Below are 23,187 nucleotides of genomic sequence, written 5' to 3' on the forward strand. Positions count from 1 at the left end.
ATTTTATTGCACTTGCTTGCTTTACAAGTATGAGTTCTTTTTTTTAAAAAAAAAATCTTTATTGTTGAAAGTATTACATATCCCCCCCCCCCGTTGACCTCATCTAACCACGCCCTCACCCCACTCTCCCACCCCACTCCCCCAACCCCAGGCCTTAGCTACCCTATTGTCTGTGTCCATGGGTTATGCATTATGCATACAAGTTTTTTGGTTGATCTCTTCCCACCCACCCATCCTCCCCAGCCTTCCCTCTGAGATTTCCCAACCTGTTCCATGCTTCTGTGTATGAATTCTTTTAATTCAGGTGCTTTTGAAGGCAAGGGTGTCTCTCCTCCTCCCCCATCCTCACCCCCACCCCTACCCCCGCCCCAAGGGCAAGAATCTTAGGGGAGGGTTTCAGCAGAATATTCACCAGCTTTCCAGGTGCATTTTTAATGTGCTAATGCATCAAAATGAGGGGATAGCAGAGTTTCGGATCATTCTTTAATCTGCTTTACTTTTATCTTGGGTCTGTCTGGCTTTAATGGGGCTTTTGTTATTTGTTCCCCTAACTTCATTTGTCCTTGGGTTTAGCTGGCACAATTGCCATTAATTGGGTCTCTGTTCTCTACAGTGGGGCCTTGACTTACGAGTTTAATTCGTTCCCTGACGGAGCTCGTAACTCAAATTACTGGTATGTCAAATCAAAAAGTGACGAGTGAGACACATGATGCTGGGCTGATGTTGTGGTGTTCACGGTGAAATTCGCTGCGCCAACTAGTGGTGGGGTATATGAAGCTGGCTCGTAACCCGAATTTTAGCTCGCAACTCAAAGCAAAAAATCAGCCAAGAGACGGCTCATATTTCGAAAAACTCGTTAGTCGGGACAGTCGTAAGTCAAGGCCCCACTGTATTTCCCAGACTAGGGTGATTTAAGCTATGTATTCTCTGGTTAGGGAGGGGAGGTATAAACCATTTGCTTTGAAGTGTCCATGTTTGGGGAAGATTAATTTTTGTGAGTCACAAGCTAGCTTTAAGTTGTTCAAATTGTTTATCCTTGTTTAATTTTCTTGTCTCAGTTTCCCTATTCCAGTTGCCCAGGAATTTTCTTAGCTTTTTACTATCCTGTCACAATAAGATCTAGGATAGAAGGCAGAGATGGAGAGGCACCGTGGCTTACTTTTTTTTATATCCCCAATGTCCAACACAGTGTCTGGAATATTGTACAAGTCTATTAAAAGTTGGTTGGCTATATTATTTATTCTATGGATATGAATTGAACATTATTTTACAAACATTTATTGAACACCTATTATATTGTAGCAGAATAGATATGTTAAAGAAAACAAGTGTGTTAAAACTCATCCTGAGTCTTAGCTGGTTTTGCTCAGTGGATAGAGCATTGGCCTGCAGACTGAAGGGTCCCGGTTTTGATTCCAGTCCAGGGCACAAGCCCAGGTTGTGGGCTCAATCCCCAGTAAGGGCCATGCAGGAGGCAGCCGCTCAATGATTCTCTCTCATCATTGATGTTTTTATCTATCTCTCCCTCTCCCTTCCTCTCTGAAATCAATAAAATATTTAAAAAAACCCTCACCCCATGATATGGCAAGTACTTATCAGAGATATCAACTGTATGTTTTGTATTGGAGGACTGAGAAGGAAGATAGGATGATGATAGTAGTGGTGGTGACTTAGGAATATCCTCATTTGGAAGGTGAGGATACATTGATACTTCCTTAGAGATGAGCACATCTCTTTAAAAGTAAGGATGAGAAGGGGTTGGATTTTCAGATTTTTGAAGCAGACTAAGACTTATTGACAATGCGATGAGGGAGGAGAGATGGAGAAGGTGAAAATGAGGCCAGGAGATTGTTTATGAGGCCTGTGTGCAACAACGTATGTGACAACATCTATAAATTACAAAACATTAGGTAGTTGTTTTAGCTCAGGCTGCTCTCAGTTTATTCATTCATTTATTTTAAAAATATATTTTTATTGATTTCAGCGAGGAAGGAAGAGGAAGAGACAGAAACATCAATGATGAGGGAGAATCAGCTGCCTCCTGCACGCCCCACACTGGGAATCAAGCCCTCAACCAGGCATGTGCCCTGACAGGTAATCCAACCTGGAACCTCCAGGTTCATAGGTCGCAGCTCTCCCACTGAGCCACTCCAGCAGGGCGTTTGCTTTGAGTTTAGGTGGAGAAAGGGGCTGTACTTTTAAACAGATGTGCTCATCTCTAAGGAAGTATCCAACTTTGGATTCTCAGGGGCCGGGAAAGGTCATCTGAGCAGACAGGGAGATGAAAAAAAAGAACGTAGTTCAGCTATTCCTAGGCAGCTTCCTCCTCTTCCTCAACTTTCCAGGAATCCCGGAGCCCCGGAGCCCCGCCCACCTCTCCCCGCCCCGCCCACCTCTCCCCAGCCCCGCCCACCCCTCCCCAGCCCCGCCCACCCCTTCCCAGCCCCGCCCACCCCTTCCCAGCCCGCAGCCTTCTTACAGGAGCGGGTCTCCGGACCTGCCAATCACGCCCCGCGACGTCATCACTGTGCGCAGCTCTTGACGAGTAGGACGCGGCCCCGCGTGTACTGAGTTGACTGTCAAAGTCTCAAAGAGCCCAATTCCCGGAAGCTGTGAGTTCTGAGGAAAGTTTTAGTCCCTGAGTGTGCGAATCCCCAACGATGAGCGCCCCGGGCGTACAGTCTTTTACCCAGCAGGGTTGGGAGCAGGTGCTGGCCAAAGCGAAACGGGCCCTGGTCTACCTGGACGCCGCCTGCGCCGAGAGCCTGCACTGGGGTTGCGGACCCACCCGGCTCCTGGAGGCGGTGGGCGGTCCTGCGTGCCACCTGCGGGAGTTCGAGCCCGAAGCAGTGGGCGGCGGAGCTAAACAGCCCAAGGCGGTGTTTGTGCTGAGCGGCCTCCTGAAAGGCCGAACCGTGGAGACTCTACGGAACATCATCTGCCGCAGTCACTTCCAGTATTGTGTGGTGGTCACTGCCGTGGACCACGCTGTGCACCTCACGGCTAATCACGTGCCCGCGGCCGCCGCGGCTGAGCTGGAGGGGCAGCAGCCAGTATTCGAGCAACTGGAGGAGAAGCTGTGCGAGTGGATGGGCAACATGAACTACACCGCCCAGGTGCTGCACATCCCGGTGTTGCTAGCCCCTGCTGCTCCCTGCCTTGCCTTGACTCCGGCCTTTGCTTCCCTTTTCCCACTGCTACCCCAGGATGTGCATCTTCTTAATAGTGCCCGACCGGACAAGAGGAGGCTGGGGAGCCTGGGTGAGGTGGATGCCACCGCCCTGCCCCCTGAGCTGCTATTGCAGATCCGGTGCCTGGTGTCGGGCCTCAGTTCTCTGTGCGAGCATTTAGGAGTGCGGGAGGAATGTTTTGCTGTAGGCGCCTTCAGTCGGATCATAGCTGCAGATCTGGCCAATTATGCTCCTGCCAAGAACAGGAGGAAGACTTCTACGGGCAGGGCCTCCGTGGTCTTTGTGGACAGAACCCTGGATCTCACAGGTAAATGGGATTGTTGTGCAGGTCTTCATAAGCACTCCCCAAGGTTCTGGGACTTTCACTGGTTCAGCATATATTTTATCGACCTCCTACTGTTTGTCAAGTTGAGGATACAAAGATGGACTAGATGGACACAGTCTCTGATCTCACAGAGTTTATAGTCTCTCTAGACCAGTGGTTCTCAACCTTGGCTGCACATTAGAATCACCTGGGAATCTTTTTAAAATCCTGATTTCTGGACCTCATCCTCCGGAAATTCTGTTTCTTTGTTACTAATGATGAGGCCCAGAAATCAGGATTTTAAAAAGATTCCCAAGTGATTCTAATGTGCAGCCAAGGTTGAGAACCACTGCCTTAGAAGCACTCATGCTGGCTCTGTCTTAAGTCACTTTTATAAGTCTGATTGTAAAAGGGGAGATCTGCTATTCCTTGTCAGGTCTGCAAGCCCTTCTTATGATCTTCATCAGTAAAATTTGGCTCTCAGATTTCAATATAGTATCATCCTATGACACCATTTACCTGGCTGACTATATGCTGATTATTTATCCATTCAGTATTTATTGATACCCATCATGTCATTAAAATGTTAATTCAGCTTCTTTTTCCTTCCATTTTGTGAGTTCATGTTTTCTGTCTGTTTAAACAGGAGCCGTTGGACATCATGGAGACAACTTGGTAGAGAAGATCATTTCAGTGCTTCCCCAGCTCCCTGGCCACACCAATGATGTGATGGTTAACATGGTAGAACTCACTGCACTGCAGAATGAAGAGGAGAATCAGAATATGGTTGCACCAGGCTGTCTTGCACAATCCAAGTAGGATAAGTAGATTTTTTCCCCCTCTCCTCTTACTCTCTTCCCTTTTCTTTCTCTCCTAGAATGTTCTGTAGAAAGAAAAACAATGAAGAGTTAGTATGGTTGAAAAATTCATAGTGGATAGCATTTAAAAAACCCACATTTTTTTCCTAACCAGAATAACCATAGCCAATAAACAACAATAAGCCACATGAATTGAGTCTAGGCTTTTTCCATTTCTCTTTCTCAGTTGACTTTTCCACATGATTAAAAAACTGCCCTTGGAAACAGTGCTATTGTATATATGTAAATAGTATGCTCTGGGCATTAATGGGAACAGTTTTTATTTCTGCGTATATTTTTCACATGCTTAGAGAAATTAGAGAACAAAGATGGTGTACTTTATGTTATGCAGAGTTTCAAAAATAAAAACATTTTTTCAGAAACAGGACAATGAAAAGATACAATAGTTACCTTTTCTACTTTGTCCTTCATCAACAATTCTATGAGGAAAAAATGCATCAGAACGGGGGAAGTGTCCGAGTATCTGTTACCCTTATCTTCATGTTTTTATTGATTTTTTACAGAGAGGAAGGAAGGGGGGTAGAGTTAGAAACATCGATGAGAGAGAAACATCGATCAGCTGCCTCCTACACACTTCCTACTGGAAATGTGCCGCAACCAAGGTACATGCCCTTGACCGGAATCGAACCTGGGACTTTTCAGTCCGCAGGCCAACGTTCTATCCACTGAGCCAAACCGATTAGGGCTATGTTTTTAGTTTTTATACAAAACAAAACCTTTCAACACCATAGATTCAAATATTAACCTTAAAGGATACATTTGGAATTTCCTATCATATTTGGAATTAATTTTCAGCTCCTGAAGTTTTCAACTTTTTTGTAGCTTAGTTAAATTGGATTCTGAGTGTGTATGATCCACTGTGGGAAGAAAACTGAAAGTTCTGTAGCCTATCTTTTGTAAGCTTATACAACAGTGAAAAAATGTGCCATGTGCTAACTTCAGCAGCACATACACTTAGCTGTTCAGAGGGCCATTCAAAAGTGAATTCCTAAGGACTTGCTGAGCCTCACTCTGGACTAGGGACTATGAAGAACATAAAAGAATATGAAATAAAATTTTTGACCTCCAGGAACACTTTTTTTTTGGTTGGGGTAGTCATGATTTACATATAGGTACAATTAAAAATAATGTAAATCCAGACTAATAGAGCTGCTATAGATTATGTACTTCCTACAAACAAAGTATAGGGTTAATGTAGATCAATGTGGAAGTTGTGGTGCTTGAAATAATGTTTTAAAGGATTTAAAAAGGTGAGAGGGCCAGGGTGAGCATAGGTATGCAAACAAGACAGTCAGGCGTTGTGAGGAAGAAAGATAACTTCATTGGACCACCATTGTCATCAGCAATATTAACATTTTTTTAGGATTTACTATGTGCCAAGCACACTTCCAGGCATTTTACATTTGGGAAATCACTTAAGTTTTACAGTAACCCAGTTGAGGTATTTGTTGTTTCTCCCCCATTTTAAAGGAAAGGAAACTGAGGCAAAGAGACAGTAAGCAACATCGCTAGCAGGAGGTGAAGATAGAATTTCAGCCCTGAATGTTTGACTTGCAAGCCATTGTTTTAACTTCTATGCAGAGGCCAGAGAAAAGTTGGCTTTTGAATAGATATAAAGAGACAACAAGAGACAAAAGTAAGGTTACTTCATGATTTAATTTGGTAAGTCCTATTTGTTCAATATAATGTTTATACAAACAACACAAATCAATTTTGGCTAATTTCAGCAAAAGGAATTTATTAGAGAAGATTGGATAGCTAATGGAATCAAAGGAAGGACTGTTAATCCAATTTTGGAAAGAACAACCAGTTTCAGGGGTCTAGGGTAAAAAGTTGGGAAAAGTCTGCTCAAGGCCTTACCCTAGAGAGACTGAATTTTAACTGTTTTCTATCTGAGTCATTCTCCTGAAGATTCATGTTCCAGGGGAAAGGTAAGATTGGCCCGATTTGGGCCTTGTGCCCACCATTTGCTCAGTGGGGGTTGGGACCAATTCATAGTGACTGAGAATTGTGACAAGATTGTATGGCTTGCCCTAATTGGTTTGGCTCAGTGGATAGAGCATTGGCCTGCGGACTGAAGGGTCCCAGGTTCGATTCTGGTCAAGGGCATGTACCTTGGTTGCGGGCACATCCCCAGTAGGGGGTGTGCAGGAGGCAGATGATCAATGTTTCTCTCTCATCGATGTTTCTAATCTCTATCCCTCTCCCTTCCTTTCTTTAAAAAATCAATTAAAAAAAAAAAAGATTGCATGGCTTGGTGGAGGGGAAGTTCTTCAAAGGAAAACTGAAACATTTGACAAAAGAAGGGGAAGGGATGCTGGGCAGCTAAAACCAGTAGATGCCCCTTAATAAAAATACCACTTATAGAGTACTTATTGTGTAACAGGCATTGTTCTGATCACTTTATATATAGTATCTAGAGGCCCAGTGCACAAAATTCATGCACAGGTAGGGACCCTAGGCCTGGCTGGTGATCAAGGCCAATCAGGTTCCCCGCCTCCCCGCCTCCTCCTTCTCTCACTCCCTCAGTGCCCCGCTGCTGCCACTGGTTGCCTGCCATGTTCTGCACCGCCCCATGGTGATCAGTGCATGTCATAGTGAGTGATCAAATTCCCGTTCTGGTTGAACTCCTGAGGGGACACTTTGCATATTAGCCTTTTATATATATAGGTTTATTTAATTCTCACAACATCCCTAACATAATTACAAAAAGAACATGTGACTTCCCAGAGAAGTTTGCAAAGAGAAGAGTAGAATCCATTGTTAATTAACAGGAAAAGCAAGTAAAATTCTGAGAAATGTGGTGAAACAACCGTGAGAATCAAGATATGGCTTAGATCTATAAGTAACATTTTGATTATGGTCTATTAAATATCTTTAACTCTTCAGTCCTCCTTCTGCCCCAAGCTTAGTCACAAGCTTAAACTAAACCAGTCTTGAAATCCCATTTCCCTTGCCAGTGATTGCTTTAGAAATGGGGAGGTAACGAGTGAGTCTTCTTGGTCAGATTTCTTTGCTTCTGAAAAGAGACTCAAACAAAAGACACACTTTCCCCTTTCCCTTATCCTCCTCCCTCAATGGCCAGGACTCTGATGTAAATCCTGAATCTGCTAGGCCAACTTGCTCACATCCAGAAGTTGAAACTAACACTTGGAAGGTGGAGTGGCCACAGGAGCCACAGAGAAGAGCAGCAATGGGGTTACTGTGTCTGGACCACTATCATCTATATAATAAAAGCCTAAGAGACCATTATGGTGGAACAACCAGAACGACCGGTTGCTATGATGTGCACTGACCAACATGGGGCAGATGCTCAATGCAGGAGCTGCCCCCTGGTGGTAAGTGAGCTCCCACAGGGGGAGTGCTGCTCAGTCAGAAGCCCGGCTCATGGCTGGCAAGCACAGCGGCAGTGGCAGGAGCCTCTCCCACCTCCGCGGCAGCACTAAGGAGCAGCGAATTGAGCGGTAAGGAGCAGTGAGTAGGTGAGTGGTAAGGAGCGAGGGGTCCTGGACTGCAAGAAGGATGTCCACCTGCTAGCTTAGGCCCAATCCCCAGGAGTGGGCCTAAGCCGGCAGGCGGACATCCCCCAAGGGCTCCTGGACTGTGAGAGGGCACAGGCCAGGCTGAGGGAACCTCCCCCCTGCCCCCGGAATGCATGAATTTTGTGCACCGGGCCTCTAGTGTAGTATAGTTACTTATTGTTTAAGCCAAATTGAGTTGCTGTTTTCTATTACTTGTAACCAAAGGCATCCTAACTGACACATTTTCTATACATCATTATTTCATCTATAAAATGAAGGCATTGGCCTAGATGACTTCTAAGTCTCTTGGATTTAAAATAAAAATTCTTCCTAACTGTGCTCCATTTATGACTCAGCTCTGCCTCTGAGCACTTACAGCTAAATTCTTTCATATACATTTCCCCCTCTAGCTCTTCATTTACAGCGAGTGCCTTTTCCTCTCAGATTCTGAGTGAGTGTTGTCATGGAATATGTGCTTTAACTGCCACCCAAGTTTGAGAGTGTGTTCATAAACGTCAAAGGTGGTGATGGGTTCTAGAAGGATCTGAATAAAAAAGAAAGCTTTAATGAGAGCAGGTTGGTGAAATAGACCAGAAGTCAGGTTGCAGAAAATAAAGAGATGGATGGTGAAAAAATTATAAGCAAATAAAGGTCTAAAACAGAGAGCAAACGGATAGTTGCCGGGGTGGGGTGGGGGGTGGGGGGGGTGGGGGAGGGGTGGTGCACGGGGCGCACAGTTGGGGCATGGATGAAAAAGATGAAGGGAAATATAGTCAAAAATATTGTGATAACTTTGCATTGTGAACAGATGGTGACTAGATTTAGTGTGGTGATCCCATCTTAATATATATAAATGTCAAATCACTGTTGCACACCTCAAACTAATATAATATTGTATGCTAGCTACTCAAATAAATAAAATAATAAGTTAGGAAAAAAGCAATAACGGAGAGAAAATGGTAGTTTTTACGATTTTTGTTTTTACAATTGCTTGGAAACTGAGGGGATTGCACTGATTAATTGCTTTGCAAAAGAGAAATTGAAATAAATTCAGCTTTCCTAGCATATAATGTACTTCTATCAAAATAACAACCGCTGCTACTGCTTCCAACACCACCCCTGGAAACTTCTCAGTGAAATGATTGTGAGGATAAAAAGTTAGTACTAAAATGCAAAACAGATGGGTGCTTGGCAATAAATAATGTTCCTGCAATGGAATAATGTTTAAAAAGCAAATCTCTATCTGTGACATCAGCCTTGATAATAAAAATTTATTTCTGCCCTGGCCAGTGTGGCTCAGTTGGTTGGAGTATCATTCCATACACCAGAAGGTGGTGAGTTTGATTCCTGGTCAGGGCACATGCCCAGGTTGTGGGTTCGATCCCCAATTGGGGTGCATGCTGGAGGCAACCGATGATGTTTCTCTCTCACATTGATGTTTGCCTCTCTCTCTCTTCCTCCCTTCCCCTCTCTAAGTTAGATTAAAAATATTATTTTTATTTTTTTTAATTTTTATTTATTATTTTTTAATTTCCAAGGTACTTTATTGTTAAACAGGTCACAACACTAAGTCTTGGGCTGGTTCTGCCAACACACAAGCTACAAATGTTTGTCTGGCAGCTGAGGGGTGCTCTGCGGTAGCATGTTTGAGAATTGAATAAAAATCCATATAAAACAAATATTCAAATAGTTTCCATAGGAACACGTAAGTGTGACCCCGTTGCCTAGGCCTTCCACCTTGTTCCATCTGTGCCACCCCCACTTACAAAGACATTCCAAACTAGTAATCATTAAGTTAAGTGGTCCCCCCAAGTCCCTAAGTCAAGCTACACTCGCGTAACAGCTACAGGAATGGCGTCTACACGTTCACGCGGGCTGACGCGCAGGCTGCTGGGAGGAGCTCCATCCCGCTTTCCCAGGCACAGGACACAGGCAGGGCGCCGGCGTCCTCCTCCGCCTCGGGTGGGAAGTTGCGGTTCTGGATTTGCTGCATCAGTTGCCATGTCGGCCCTGATATCACATAGTAGATCGTCGGCCTCTGGAACCCATTGAAAGTAGAAGCAGCAGCCACAGTATAAGCACCCATGTTTTCAAAGAGCATCCAGTCCCCCACGTGCATCTCGGGCAAGCCGCAGCGCTCCACGAGGCGATCGAGGCCGTCACAGGTCGGTCCCAGATGCTGGATGAGTAGTACTTCTCATATGGTTTGGGCCTCCTCTGCAGCAGGGGCTTCACGTGCTCATGATCGTAGAGGCAGTTAAATGACCCGTACACTCCATCGTTCACGTAATACATGAAGGTCTTCTCGCTCGACTCCTCTTCATCGTCAGAGCCCGTTTGTTCCTTCAAGACCAGCTTTTTGGCAATGATATTAACCGCAAGCGTGAAAGCCGATGCAACATAGTGTCTGCCCGGCTCAGCTATGACCGTCACTCCCGAGTCTGATGGAAAATACTTGTCCAGGGCTGGGCTGATTACACTGGTGATCTCCTCAAATTTAAGCGTTGCATCCTCAGATCCAGGAAAGCCACCACCAATGTGCAGCAGGTACATGTTGAAACCAACCTCAGCCCCCATGTCAAAGACAGAGCGGGCATCAGAGATGGCCTGCACAAAGGTCTCAGGGTCAGTACAGCCACTGCCCACGTAAAAGCTGACACCGATGACATCGATGTTCAGCTCCTTGGCCCGCTCCAAAAGAAGCCTGGTGGTCTTGAGTGTGGCACTAAAAAATATTATTTTTAATATCTTATAGAAGGCTGTTTGTAATTATAGCCATTGAAAGTACTGCCAATGCAAATGAGAAATTGATAACTTAAATGCATTATCACATGGCTTTCCAGTCCCTGTCCATTGGTCACAGAATTATGTGAATATTTTATTCAAGAAGGAGGCAGAATCTTTTCTGTTCTTATCTTTTCCTTCTGTTTAATAAATGTATATTATTGATTTCAGAGAGGAAGGGAGAGGGAGAGAGAGATAGAAACATCAATGATGAGAGAATCATTGATCGGCTGCTTCCTGCACTCCCCCTACTGGGGATTGAGCCCGTAACCCAGGCATGTGCCCTTGACGGGAATTGAACCTGAGACCCTTCAGTCCGCAGGCCGACACTCTATCCACTGAGCCAAACCAGCTGGGGCTTCCTTCTGTTTGAGTGGGTTTCATTCTCTGCCCCATCTCCATTCTCTGTGAACGATTGCTCCTTCAGTTCCTTAGGTTCTCTTAGCCTGATTCTCTGCCTGTATTGACTATGTCTGTGTTTGGTGTCCCTGGCTCTGGCCTAACACTGCACCCCTGGTGCTACTGGCTCTGTTCTGTGCAGGGCCCACTTCTCCTCCCATAGCCTATAAGACTGTGTGTCAGCAGCTTTCAGATTCCTCTCTGACCTCATCTCTTATTCTCTTCCTTTCTGTCTTCTTTCGAACCTAGTGGCTTTCTTTTACCCTAAGAGGGCACTCACTGCCTGCCACAGGACACTTACTCCTGCTGTTCCTTCTGCCTAGATCATTCTTTTTTAAAAAATATATATTTTATTGATTTTTTACAAAGAGGAAGGGAGAGGGTTAGAGAGTCAGAAACATCGATGAGAAAGAAACATCGATCGGCTACCTCCTGCACACCCCTTACTGGGGATATGCCTACAACCAAGGTACATGCCCTTGACCGGAATCAAACCTGGGACCCTTCAGTCCGCAGGCCGACGCTCTATCCACTGAGCAAACCAGCCAGGGCTTTTTTTTTTTTTTACTTTTTAGGTAAAAATTACAAATTAAGTAGAAGAAAGGCCTACCTCTTCTCAGCATACAGCTGCTATATTTAACTTTTTTTGAGGCAGTCTAAAGATCATCTGGTCTCAGTTACAGGGTTAGAAAACAGAATTAATGAGTAATTTGTGGGGGAGAAGTAAAGCAGAGTTCTTTTTTTAAAATGAGGGGATAAGTGTTCACTAGGAGTAGTTAAATAATTCAATATGCCAGAGACATTTAAGTTATGTTTCTTAATAAAGAATTATGTTTAATAGTCAATTGCGTTCAAAAACATTGAAATGCATATTGAGAAAAGAAGGTTTGAAGGTAGAAATTCTTGTACTATAATTTCTCATGTATTGCAACTCAGTTACGGTGTTAGTTAGAGAATGTGCAGGCCACCCCCAGAATCTCTTTCACATTGAAACATTTTAAATGGTTTGTGGTCTGTGTTGTAAGAAGACTGAACTCTGGGTCATTGTGGCTTTGGGATACATAATTTAAATGGAAACTATGGCTCCTTTAAACAAAGCCAAGAGCCCTCTGAAGTTAGCTAAATGGAAAAGAAGAAATGGAAAGACTTATTACACTTGAGTGACAAGTTCCTAATTAGATTGATGTTCATTGCCAAGCAAAAGTCAACAAGTCCAAAAATTTAACTCCTATTGGGTTAATCAACCACAACCTTTATTGGGATGCTTCTGAGTCTTATGTTATATAGACCAGAGGGTATTAAACAGCACACCAGGATTGTCCCACAGCTCTGACTACAGTTTCTCTCTTCTAACACCTGCTGGTGTTCTTGCCTGAGGGCCCTTTTCTGTCCTTTTACTCTGCCTTCTAATAACAGTGTGGGATAATGACTGGTGGTGGGGTAGCTGGGATCAACAGAGTGCTGGTAGGTGTCCTAGCAGAACTGGAAGGAGTATAAAGGAAGAACTAAGAACAAGGCTATGGTTTTAGCATTAAAGGAAGGCATTTTGGGGGCCCAAGGCAGGGGAGGTCTGAAATCCTGGAAGTCTATTTGGGTAAAATGTCATGGGTAGGAATATGAAAGTAAACCCTTTGAGCATGTAAATGTGTGTTGTAATTTATCCAAAATATAGCCCTAGCCAGTTTAGCTCAGTGGATAGAGCCTTGGTCTGCAGACCAAAGGATCCCGGGTTTGATTCTGGTTAAGGACACGTACCTTGGTTGCAGGCTTCTCCCCAGCCTGGTCTCTAGTTGGGGCATGTGCAGGAGGCAACCAATCGATGTGTTTCTCTCATATCGATATTTCTCTCTGTCTTTTCCTCTCTCTAAAAATCAATGAAAAAATATCCTTGGGTGAGGATTAAACAAACAAACAAACAACAAAAAACCCCACAACAAAATATATATTTATTGACTGCTCTGTGCCAGACACTTGATGAAGACAAGATCTTTGCTTTCATGAAACTTGTTCTAATGGGGGAGACAGACAACAAACAGCTATATATTATGTCAGCCGGGGATAAGTGCGATGAAGCAGATAAAAATTAAGGGAACCAAGAGTGACTAGGGATTTGGGGTGGTGAAAAAGTATATGGGGGAAGTAGAAAAGGCATTTCTAAGGAGATGTCTTTCAAACAAAGACCTCAGTGAAGCTGAATCGGGCTAGAACATTCCAGCCTGGGAAAAGAACTAGTTCAAAGATAACTTGTGGTATAAATTTGAGTTTCCCTAATGGCTAATGATGTTGAACATCTTTTCCTCTACTTGCTTTCCATACGAATAGACTCTTAGATAACTTCACTCTTCTTCACTCTTTTGCCAATTAACTAATTAGATTACTTTTACTATTGAGTTTATATAAGCCTTTGTCAAATATTTTTTCTATTCTGTAGCTTCTCTTTCCACCTTCTTAACAGGATCTTTGTGCAAGGTAAAAATTTTTTAACTTTGATGAAGTTCAGTGTGGGGGGCCCTATTCAGAGTTAGCCAGATGCTCAAGGCCACTCTGAGGTTTGGAATCTTAATCAGGGTGTCCAAGGACTACACACGTGTGCAAGAGCAAGGCCACAGTAATCTGTATGTACACTGTGCAAGTGTGCCCTTCTATAACCCAAAAGACTGATGTCACTATTTGGAAAGAAGCCTCTTTTGTCTAAGTAGTATGACGTTGTTACTGACCAGTCAGTACCGGACTGCATTCTAGGGAAGATGTATTACTGATCAGCTGGTGCTGCTGCTTAAAGAGGTTATAGCTTTAAGGATGGCTCTTGTGTAGCTCCTATGTTGGAGGCTACCATATAGGAAAGATGTATTGTTACCTAACTGGTGCGTGGCTAACCGCTGTATGTAATTTGCTTTGAAGAACTGTTTTGTCTAGTGGCTCCTTGTTAGCAATCACTACTTGGCCATTGGCTTCTACAATAAAGACTCTCTTACATACCTACAACTTCTCATGGCCTCTCTGTCACCGAATGCCTGGCATCCCATCCAGTCCCTGGCAGAGGGGCTTAGACCCGATAGTTGGCGTAGTGAGGAGGGATGAAGGACCTGTACTCCAACAGTTGGTGTAGTAGGGCAAGATAAAGGAACTGAGTTCCAACAATTGGCCTCGTTGGCAGGAAGAAGGACCTGTGCTTCCAACAAGGGTGCAGCAAGCAGGGTTCAAGGAGGAACTTACTCTGACACTTGGTGCTGTGAGCAGGATTCAGAAGTACGTGTGGGTTTGAGGAGCGAGTGTTCCCACATTCTGTTATCAATTTTTCCATTTATAGATTGTTTAAGATTATTAAGAACTCTGTCTGCCTAACCCTAGATTCTGAAGATTTTTCTATAATTTTCTTTCTGAAAGTTTTATAATTTTATATTTTACATTTAAGTCTATGATTTATTTTTAGTTAATTTCTTTAACATGTTTAAGACATATTGAGATCATTTTGGTTGTTGTTTTTGCATGTCTAATTACTCCAGTACCATTTCTTTTCCGGTCATTGAATCACTTTAGCACCTTTAACAAAAATCAGTTGCGCATAGCCTGGCTGGTGTGGCTCAGTTGAGCGTTGTTCCATGCATCAAGAGGTCACCACTTTGATTCCTGGTCAGGGCACATGCCTGGGTTGCAGGCTGGATCCCCCAGAAAGGGCATGCAGGAGACAGCCTATTGATGGTTCTCTCTCATCAGTGTTTCTATCTCTCTATCCCTCTCCTATCCTCTCTCTAAGTCAGTAAAAACATATTTTAAAAACACTGGTTGAGCCCAGCCAGTGTGGCTCAGTGATTGAGCGTCGACCTATGAACCAACATGTCCTGGTTCGATTCCCAGTCAGGGCATATGCCCAGGTTGCAGGCTTGATCCCCAGTGTGGGGCATGCAGGAGGCAGTCAATCAATGGTTCTCTCTTATCATTGATGTTTCTCTCTTCCTCTCTGAAATCAATAAAAATATATTTTAAAAAATCAGTTGAGCATATTTGCTTGGACCTGTTTCTGGGTTCTATATTCTGATCTGCATATTTATCACTATCAATACTACACAATATTAATTTCTATAGCTGTACAAAAAGTCTCAAAGTTAGGTAGACTGATCCCTCCATTTTAACTTCTTTTTCACAATTGTTTTTATATAGTTCCTTTGCCTTTCTATATAAAATTTAGAATAAACTTATCTATTTCTCTAAAAAATATTGCTGTGATTTTTATAGAAATGACATTAACCTTATCAATTAGGGGGGAATTGACATCTTTCCTTTGAGTTTTGCACCCATGTCTTGATGTGCCTCTATTTATTTATTTATATTATCTATGATCTTTTTTTAAATCAGTGTTTTATACTTTTTAGTATACAGGTCCTGTTTGTTTACATGCTAAGTATTTCATTTTTTTTGAGTGATTGTAAATGTTACTGTAAATTTATTATCTGTGTCCACATGTTCATTGATAGTATAAAGAAATACAGTTGATTTTTGTCTTGTATACTGCAACCTTGTTGAATTTACTTACTAGTTCTAGGAGTTTATCTGTTAGATTCATTGGAATTTTTTTTTTTTAAATATATTTTATTGATTTTTTACAGAGAGGAAGGGAGAGAGATAGAGAGCTAGAAACATCGATGAGAGAGGAACATCGATCAGCTGCCTCCTGCACATCTCCCACCGGGGATGTGCCCGCAACCCAGGTACATGCCCTTGACCGGAATCGAACCCGGGACCCCTCAGTCCGCAAGCCGACGACGCTCTATCCACCGAGCCAAACCGGTTTCAGCGGAATTTTTGATTAAGACAATTATGTCACCTGCAAATAGAATCTTATTTATTTACTTATGATCCATACGTCTTTTATTTTCTTTTTAGTCTTATTGCCCTGGCTAGAACTTCCAGTATTAGGTTGAATAAGAATGATAAGAATAGATATCCTCGCCTTATTCTCAATCTTAGGGAGAAGGCATTCAGTCTTTTACCATTAAGAATATAATGCTAGCTTATATTTATTTATGTTTTTTGGAAGATGCTCTTTATTTATTAAGGAGATGTCCCTCTAGTTCTATTTCTCTGAATAGAGAATTGGTGTTAAATTTTGTTAAAGCCTTTTCTGCATCAATGATATGATCATGTGATTTTTGTTTTCTTTAACTTGTTAACATGGTGGATTACACTAATGGGATTTTTTTAAATCCTCATTTTGTTTAATCCTCAAACAGAGAGAAACATCAGTGATAAGAGAGAACCATTGGTTGACTGCCTCCTGGACATTTTTTCCATTGATTCTCAGAAAGAGTGGAAGGAATGGGGGATGGGAGAAGAGAGAGAAAGAGACAGAGAGAGATTGATTGGTTGCCTCCCACCTGACAGGGCTGGGGATCAAGCCCTTGAATGGGAATCAAACCTGTGGCCTTTCAGTATGCAGGCCGACGCTCAAACTACTGAGCAAAACCGGCCAGGGCTGCACTGATTGATTTTTAAATATTAAACAAGCCTTTATTCATGAATAAATTCCACTTGGTTATGGAGTATAATTTTTTTTCTGTATTGTTGAATTCTGTTTGCTAATATTTTATGTATTGTTTCTACTTGCTAATATTTTGTTAAAGATTTTTGCATCCACATTCATGGTAATACTAGCTTCATAAAATGAATTGAGAAGTATTCTCTTATCTTTAATTTTCTAGAAAAGGGTATGTATAAATTGTATTAATTCTTTTTTTTATTTTTATTTTTTTATTTTTATTTTTTAATTGTATTAATTCTTAAATCTTTGGTAGAATTTTGTAGTGAAACCATCTGGTACTGGAGATTTCTATTTGGAGTGCTTTAAATTATAAATTTAACTTCCTCAATAGTTATAAGACTATTCAAATTATTTCATATGGGTGAATTGTGATAGTGTTTTTTTTTGAGCAATTGGTCTTTTTCATCTAAGTTGTCAAATAATGAATGTAGAGTGGTTCCTAGCATTCCCTTATTATCCTTTTCATATATGTAGATTCTGTATTGATATCTTCTGTTTCATTCCTGATTTTGGTATTTTTTATGACCTCTGTTTTTTCTTTCAATCTTGCTAGAAGTTTGTCAACTTATTGGTCCCCCCCCAGGAAACAGTTTTATGTTTCTGTGATTTTCTGTATTGTTTTTTATTTATAACTAGTGGCCCGGTGGACGGTTTCATGCACATTAATTAGAAGAAATATTTTAATATCGCTATTCGCCCTTTCTCTATAATAGAAATGTCAACAAAAACAACCAAGTTCACAATCGACAATGACAAATCGAAACGCATGTGTGTGATTGGCGTGAGTTAGAACTTTATCTGTATTGCGCATGCGTGAGTCAACGTTTATTTTTAAATTGCCAATGCGCATCATATGTGCCGGCCGGTTGGTTGGTTAGATGGTTGGAAGGACATACGGTCGGTCACTTAGCCTTTTATATATATAGATTTAATTGAATTTTGCTCTCACCTTTATTATTTCCTTCCTTTTGCTTGTTTTGAGTTTATATTGCTCTTTTTTTCTACGTTGTTGAGGTAAGAGCTCAGACTGTTGGCTTGACATTTTTTCTTTTTTTAAAATGCTTAATATATGCATTTAGTACTATAAAATTCAGCACAGCTTTATGTATACATTTGATATGTTGTATTTTTAAAATATATTCTTAGTGATTTCAGAGAGGAAGGGAGAGAAAGAGAGAGATAGAAACATCAATGATGAGAGAGAATCATTGATCGGCTGCCTCCTGCATGCCCCTTACTGGGGATTGAGCCTGCAACTCAGGCATATGCCCTGACCAGGAATTGAACCGGTGACCTCTTGGTTCCTGGGTTGACACTCAACTGCTCAGCCATGCCAGCCAGGTGTGTTGTATTTTTATTTTGATGATTTTTCATTTATTTTATGATCTCCCTTGAGACTTTCTGTTTCATATGGATTATTTAGAGGTGCTTTGTTTAGTTTTCAAGTGTTTGGAGATTTTTCATGTTACATTTCTGTTGTTTATTTTTTAGTTTGTTTCGATTGTGGTTGGAAAATACGCTTCATCTGATTTCAATTATTTTAAATTTATTGAGAGTTTTTTATGGCCTAGGATATGGTCTATCTTGATATATATATTCCACAGGCATTTGAAAAGAATGTGTATAATGCTATTGTTGGCTGGAGTGTTCTATAAGTGTTGATTATATCATATCGGTTGATGGCGTTGTTGAGTTCTTATGTATTCTTATTGATTTGGTCTAGTATTTCTATCAAATGTTGGGAGAAGGGTGTGAAGTCTCTAATTATATTTGTGAACTTGTCTATTTTTTTCTTTCAGTTCTATCAGGTTTTACTTCTTATGTTTTTTAGCCCTGTTAAGTGCATACACTTTAGGACTGCTATCAAACATCTCCTAGCCCTGGTGTGGATAAGCAAACTAAATGACTCTGGTGACTCTGGGTGAATTAGAATTTCTTTTTATTTCAATCTCCCTATCCCTTGCCCTTTGGCAACAATCAGTTTGTTCTCTATATCTATGGATCTGTTTCTTTTTATTTTGTTGTACTTGACAAAACTGATAGCGAGACTGCATATCTTTTAGGAATGAGAGGATACTTTCTCTTTCTTGCCTTGTTGCATGTAGTGTTAAATGGGAGTGGTGATGATGCCCATCCTTGTCTTAGTACTGATTTTAAAGGGAATATTTCTAATGTTTGCCCATGTAGAATAATGTTCGCTATAGGCTTTTTGTAGATATCTTTATTGGGTTAAGGGAATTTCTCTTCTGTTCCTAATTTACTAAGAATTGTTTTGTTTTGTTTTTTGAAATCATGAACAGGTGTTGAAGTCTGTAAAATGCCTTTCCTGAATCTATTAAGAAGGTCATATGGTTTCTTTCTTTTCATCTGTTAATGTGGCGAATTGCATTGATAGATACTCAAATACTGAGTCATTCTAGCATACTTGGCATAAACTCAGCTTTGTCATGGTTTGCTGTTCTCTCATAGGTTTTTTCATATCTTGGTGTTTTCTTTCTTTAGTTCGTTCAGGATTGATTTTGGGGAGAATTAGAAGTCACGTACCTTCAGTATTCTGAAAAGAAGTGTAAGGGCTTAAACAATACTCTTAACATATATTTTTGATACTGAAGTATTACTATTTCTTACGCTCTCTGAACCTTAGTATCCTCATCTGAAAATTGGGTTATAACAGTGCCTGCCACTTACAGTTGTAAGAATCAAATGAGGTAAAAATAAGTTAATTGCCTTGCATAGTGCCTTTAGAACACGAAAATTATAAACTAGTCAATCCTAAGCCTGCTTAGCCTGTTTACCCTTCCTTGCCCATTCATTTCCATGAAAACTAAAACCAAGACTCATGCCCATGTTTTCCCCTTGCTTCCTCTGCCTCCTGACCAACCCTGGTTCTTCTTCATGTGGCCCTGTGTGGTGTGCCACGCCTCCTATTTTTAGGAATCTGTGAGTATAAAACATTCTTCCTTTGTGGCAGTCATTTTCAATTGTGTGTGTTACCATGTCTACAAAACAAATTCCGGATATATTTCAAAACAATATTGATGACACTTATTAGGATGCAGTGTGCTTCCAGGCCAGGACGTTAAATGTGAATGCTGGTTGTTTGGGGCCTTCCTTACTATGCTGTTCCTTATAGAGAATGTTCCAGACATGAACTTGTTACCCCTTCATGTTAGGTCTTTGAGTTCCTGTCTCCTTTACTGATAGAGTAATTTTGGCTGCAGAAATTTGGAAGGAAACCTGAAGGTTCTTTTTTACTCTGTACCTTAGGTCTAGGGCTTTGAGAAGTGGTTCCCAGATTTTTGGATTTCATGGAGCAGGGAAATTAAACATTGACATAAAGCTCCTTGTATTGTATTGTATTGTATTGTATTGTATTGTATTGTATTGTATTGTATTGTATTGTATTGTATTTTAATTTAGAGAGGGAAGAAGTGGGGGGGGGGGACATTGATGTGAGAAAAAGACATCAATCAGTTGCTCCCTTCATGCTCCCCTACTGGGAACCGAACTCACGACCTTCTGATGCACAGGATGACATTCCAACCAACTGAACCACACTGGCCAGGGCAAAGCTCCCTACTTTTTATTATTAGTCAAGTGAGGTCCTCTAGTTTTGCCACACAGCACACTCATAGAAGATTAATTACCTTATAACCTTGAAAACACTTCAAATTGATTAATGTTGCTTTATGAGAAACTACCTCACCCTCATTATAAGTAAAAATAGTGTGCTTGCTGTGCAAATGCAACTTCAAAATAAATTCTCTTTTTTGCCCCTAAACAGATTATGACCCTTAATCAAATCCCTCTTATTGATATAATCTATCTATCTATCTATCTATCTATCTATCTATCTATCTATCTAAAATAAGTAATATGCAAATTAGGCTGGGTTGCTGTAACAGTCATGACCAGCTCAGGAGGAGGGGCCGGGTATGGCCCCGAGCCTGAGAGAACAACATGCAGGCGTGGCCTGGAGCCTGAGAGAACTACATGCAGGAGGTCGGCCTGGCCCCAGCAGCCCTGGAGCAGAGGCAGGGGGTTGTGCCCAAGCTGCCACTGCTGCCGGGCCCCAGCAGCACCGGAGTGGAGGCGGGGGGTTGTGCCCAAGCTGCTGCTGCCACTGCCTGGCCCCAGCAGCCCTGGAGCGGAGGCAGGGGGTTGTGCCCAAGCCGCCGCCTGGCCCTAGCAGCCCCAGATCAGCCCGTAGAGGGAGGCCAGACTGTGGCTTACTAAGCCGTCAGTAAGATATCCCCTGAAGGCTCCCAGACTGTGAGAGGGGGCAGGCTGGGCTGAGGGAACCCCCCCACCCCCCCGCCCAGTGCACAAATTTCGTGCACTGGGCCTCTAGCTGTTATATATTCTCTCCTCAGAGTTGTATTTGCAATAACACTTCACACTGTTTTATATTTCTAAGATGCCAAGGCAGATAGTACAAAATACGTTAACAAAATATATAGGTGTTAATATGGAAAATGATAGGAACATCATAAATTCATATTCTACTTGGACCAAAACCCAACCCAAAACTAGTGAAGAATAAAACAAGACTGTAAATCATTTTAACAAATCAAGTTTTCCCAATTTAGTATATTTGGAACTTCACACATATCCTATCTAATAATAGAGAAACATGGTAATTAGCCATACCTCCGCTACCCTTCCCATTGGCTAATCAGGGCAATATGCAAATTAACTGCCAACCAAGATGGCGGCCGGCAGCCAGGCAGCTTGAAGCGAACAGGAGGCTTGCTTGCTTCAGTGACGGAGGAAGCTAACGTTCCCTGCCTGCCTTGCCGGCTGTTGAGTGTGTTTCCTTCCACGACTCGCGTGGAGTAGGGTTCGGTATCTGAAAGAGGAGCCGCACAGCAAATGAGAGAAAAAGACACGAGATAATTTTGCAATATTGGGGGACCAGGCGGCAAGTCCCGAAGGACTTCTCTCTGTGCTCAGGCCTCACCAAGCTTTTATTCATCTGGGATGCACCCATAGCATAGCCCTAGGCAGGTGACCCCCTAGTAACAAGCAGACTAGCCCATCAGCAAGGATTTACATAATAATAAATGGGGGAGTAGTTTCAGCTACCACTGTCTGGACAAACAGAGGTGGCGCCTAGCTCAGACCTTTGCTAGGGCTTCAAAGGCACCCAGCCTTCAGGGGGTTTCTCTGTCTATGCTTATCAGATAGTGAAGGCAACAAACAGTTTCCCACAGCGGGCCTCTGAGCTTGCAGTTTAAGAAACATTGTTACAAATATAGAAGCTAAACAAAACCCCAGAAACCTGCTTTCAGCCAGCCGGGCTTCAGCCAGCAGGACCGCAACATTGTTTCAATTATAGAACAAACGCAGATCCCTGCTTTCAGCCAGCTGGGATCTCAGAGCTGGAGTGAGCAGGACCGCAACAGTGTTACAATTATAGAACCCAAACAAACCAGATACCTGCTTTCAGCAGCTGAGGCCTCAGAGTTGGAGCCAAGCCTCAGAGCTAAAGCTGGCCCAGAATAAAAAAAAGAGAGAAAAAGGACAGGTTGGGAGCTTCAGTCACCTGCCAGCCTGAAAATGGCCCTCAGCCCCTCACCCAGACTGGCCAGGCACCCCAGTGAGGACCCCCACCCTGAAGGGGGTGTGACCAGCTGCAAACAGCCATCATCCTCTCACCCAGGCTGGCCAGGCACCCCAGTGGGGACCCCCACCCTGATCCAGGACACCCTTCAGGGCAAACCTGCCGGCCCCACCCATGCACCGGGCCTCTATCCTATTTAGTAAAAGGGTAATACGCCTCCCAGCACTGGGATCAGCATGACAGGGGGCAGCACCCAAACCCCCTGATTGCCCTGCGGCTCTGTGTGTGACAGGGGGCAGGGCCACAACCTCCCTATCCGCCCTGCTCTGTTCGTGACAGGGGAAGGTGCCCAACCCCCTGATCAGTCCTGCTCTGTGCCTGATAAGGGGGAGCTCCCCAACCCTCTGATCGCCCTGCGGCTCTGTGTGTGACAGGGTGCGGCGCTCCAACCGCCCCCCACGGGCCCTGCTCTGTATGTGACGGGGTAGAGCCATAACCTCCCCATTGGCCCTGCCCTGAGTGTGACAGTGGTGGCGCCCCAACCCCCTGATCGGCCCTGCTCTGTGTGTGACAGGGGGCGGTGCCCCAACTCCCCTATCGGCCCTACTCTATGAGTGACGGGGGAGCTCCTCAACCCCCTGATCGGCCCTGCTCTATGCATGACAGGGAGGAGCTCCCCAAACCCCTCATGGGCCCTGCTCTGTGTGTGATGGGGGAGCTCCTCAACCCCCTGATCGGCCCTGCTCTATGTGTGACAGGGGGCAGCGCCCCAACCTCCTGATTGGCCCTGCTCTGTGCGTGACAGGGGGTGGCGCCGCAACCTCCCTATCGACCCTGCCTTGAGTGTGACAGGGGGCGGCACCCCAACCCCCCAATTGTCCCTACCCTGAGCGTGACTAGGGGTAGCATCGCAACCTCCCAATCCGCCCTGCTCTGTGCATGACGGGGCGGCGCTCCAACTCCCCAATCGGCCCTGCTCTGAGCCCAACCAGGAGCTGCAGGGCAGGC

General features: G+C 43.3%; 1 protein-coding gene and 1 pseudogene across 2 annotated transcripts in view; one reads left to right on the plus strand and one right to left on the minus strand.

The window, feature by feature from the left end:
* The first annotated feature begins 2,551 nt into the window (after positions 1-2,551).
* Positions 2,552-23,187, plus strand: part of SCFD2 (sec1 family domain containing 2) — a 336,400-nt gene continuing 315,764 nt past the window's right edge. The window contains exons 1-2 of the mRNA XM_081088279.1: positions 2,552-3,498; positions 4,142-4,310. Coding sequence (XP_080944405.1) covers positions 2,661-3,498; positions 4,142-4,310 — 1,007 coding nt within the window. The 5' untranslated portion in view covers positions 2,552-2,660. The remainder of the gene's footprint in view (positions 3,499-4,141; positions 4,311-23,187) is intronic.
* On the minus strand, positions 9,753-14,361 carry LOC308529857 (ornithine decarboxylase-like; annotated as a pseudogene). The gene is made up of 2 exons: positions 14,294-14,361; positions 9,753-10,619 (listed from the first exon to the last, which is right to left on the minus strand). The product of its transcript is annotated as an ornithine decarboxylase-like (transcript).

This window comes from Myotis nattereri (assembly GCF_964212035.1).
Source record: "Myotis nattereri genome assembly, chromosome: 1".
Taxonomy (NCBI): Eukaryota; Metazoa; Chordata; class Mammalia; order Chiroptera; family Vespertilionidae; genus Myotis; species Myotis nattereri.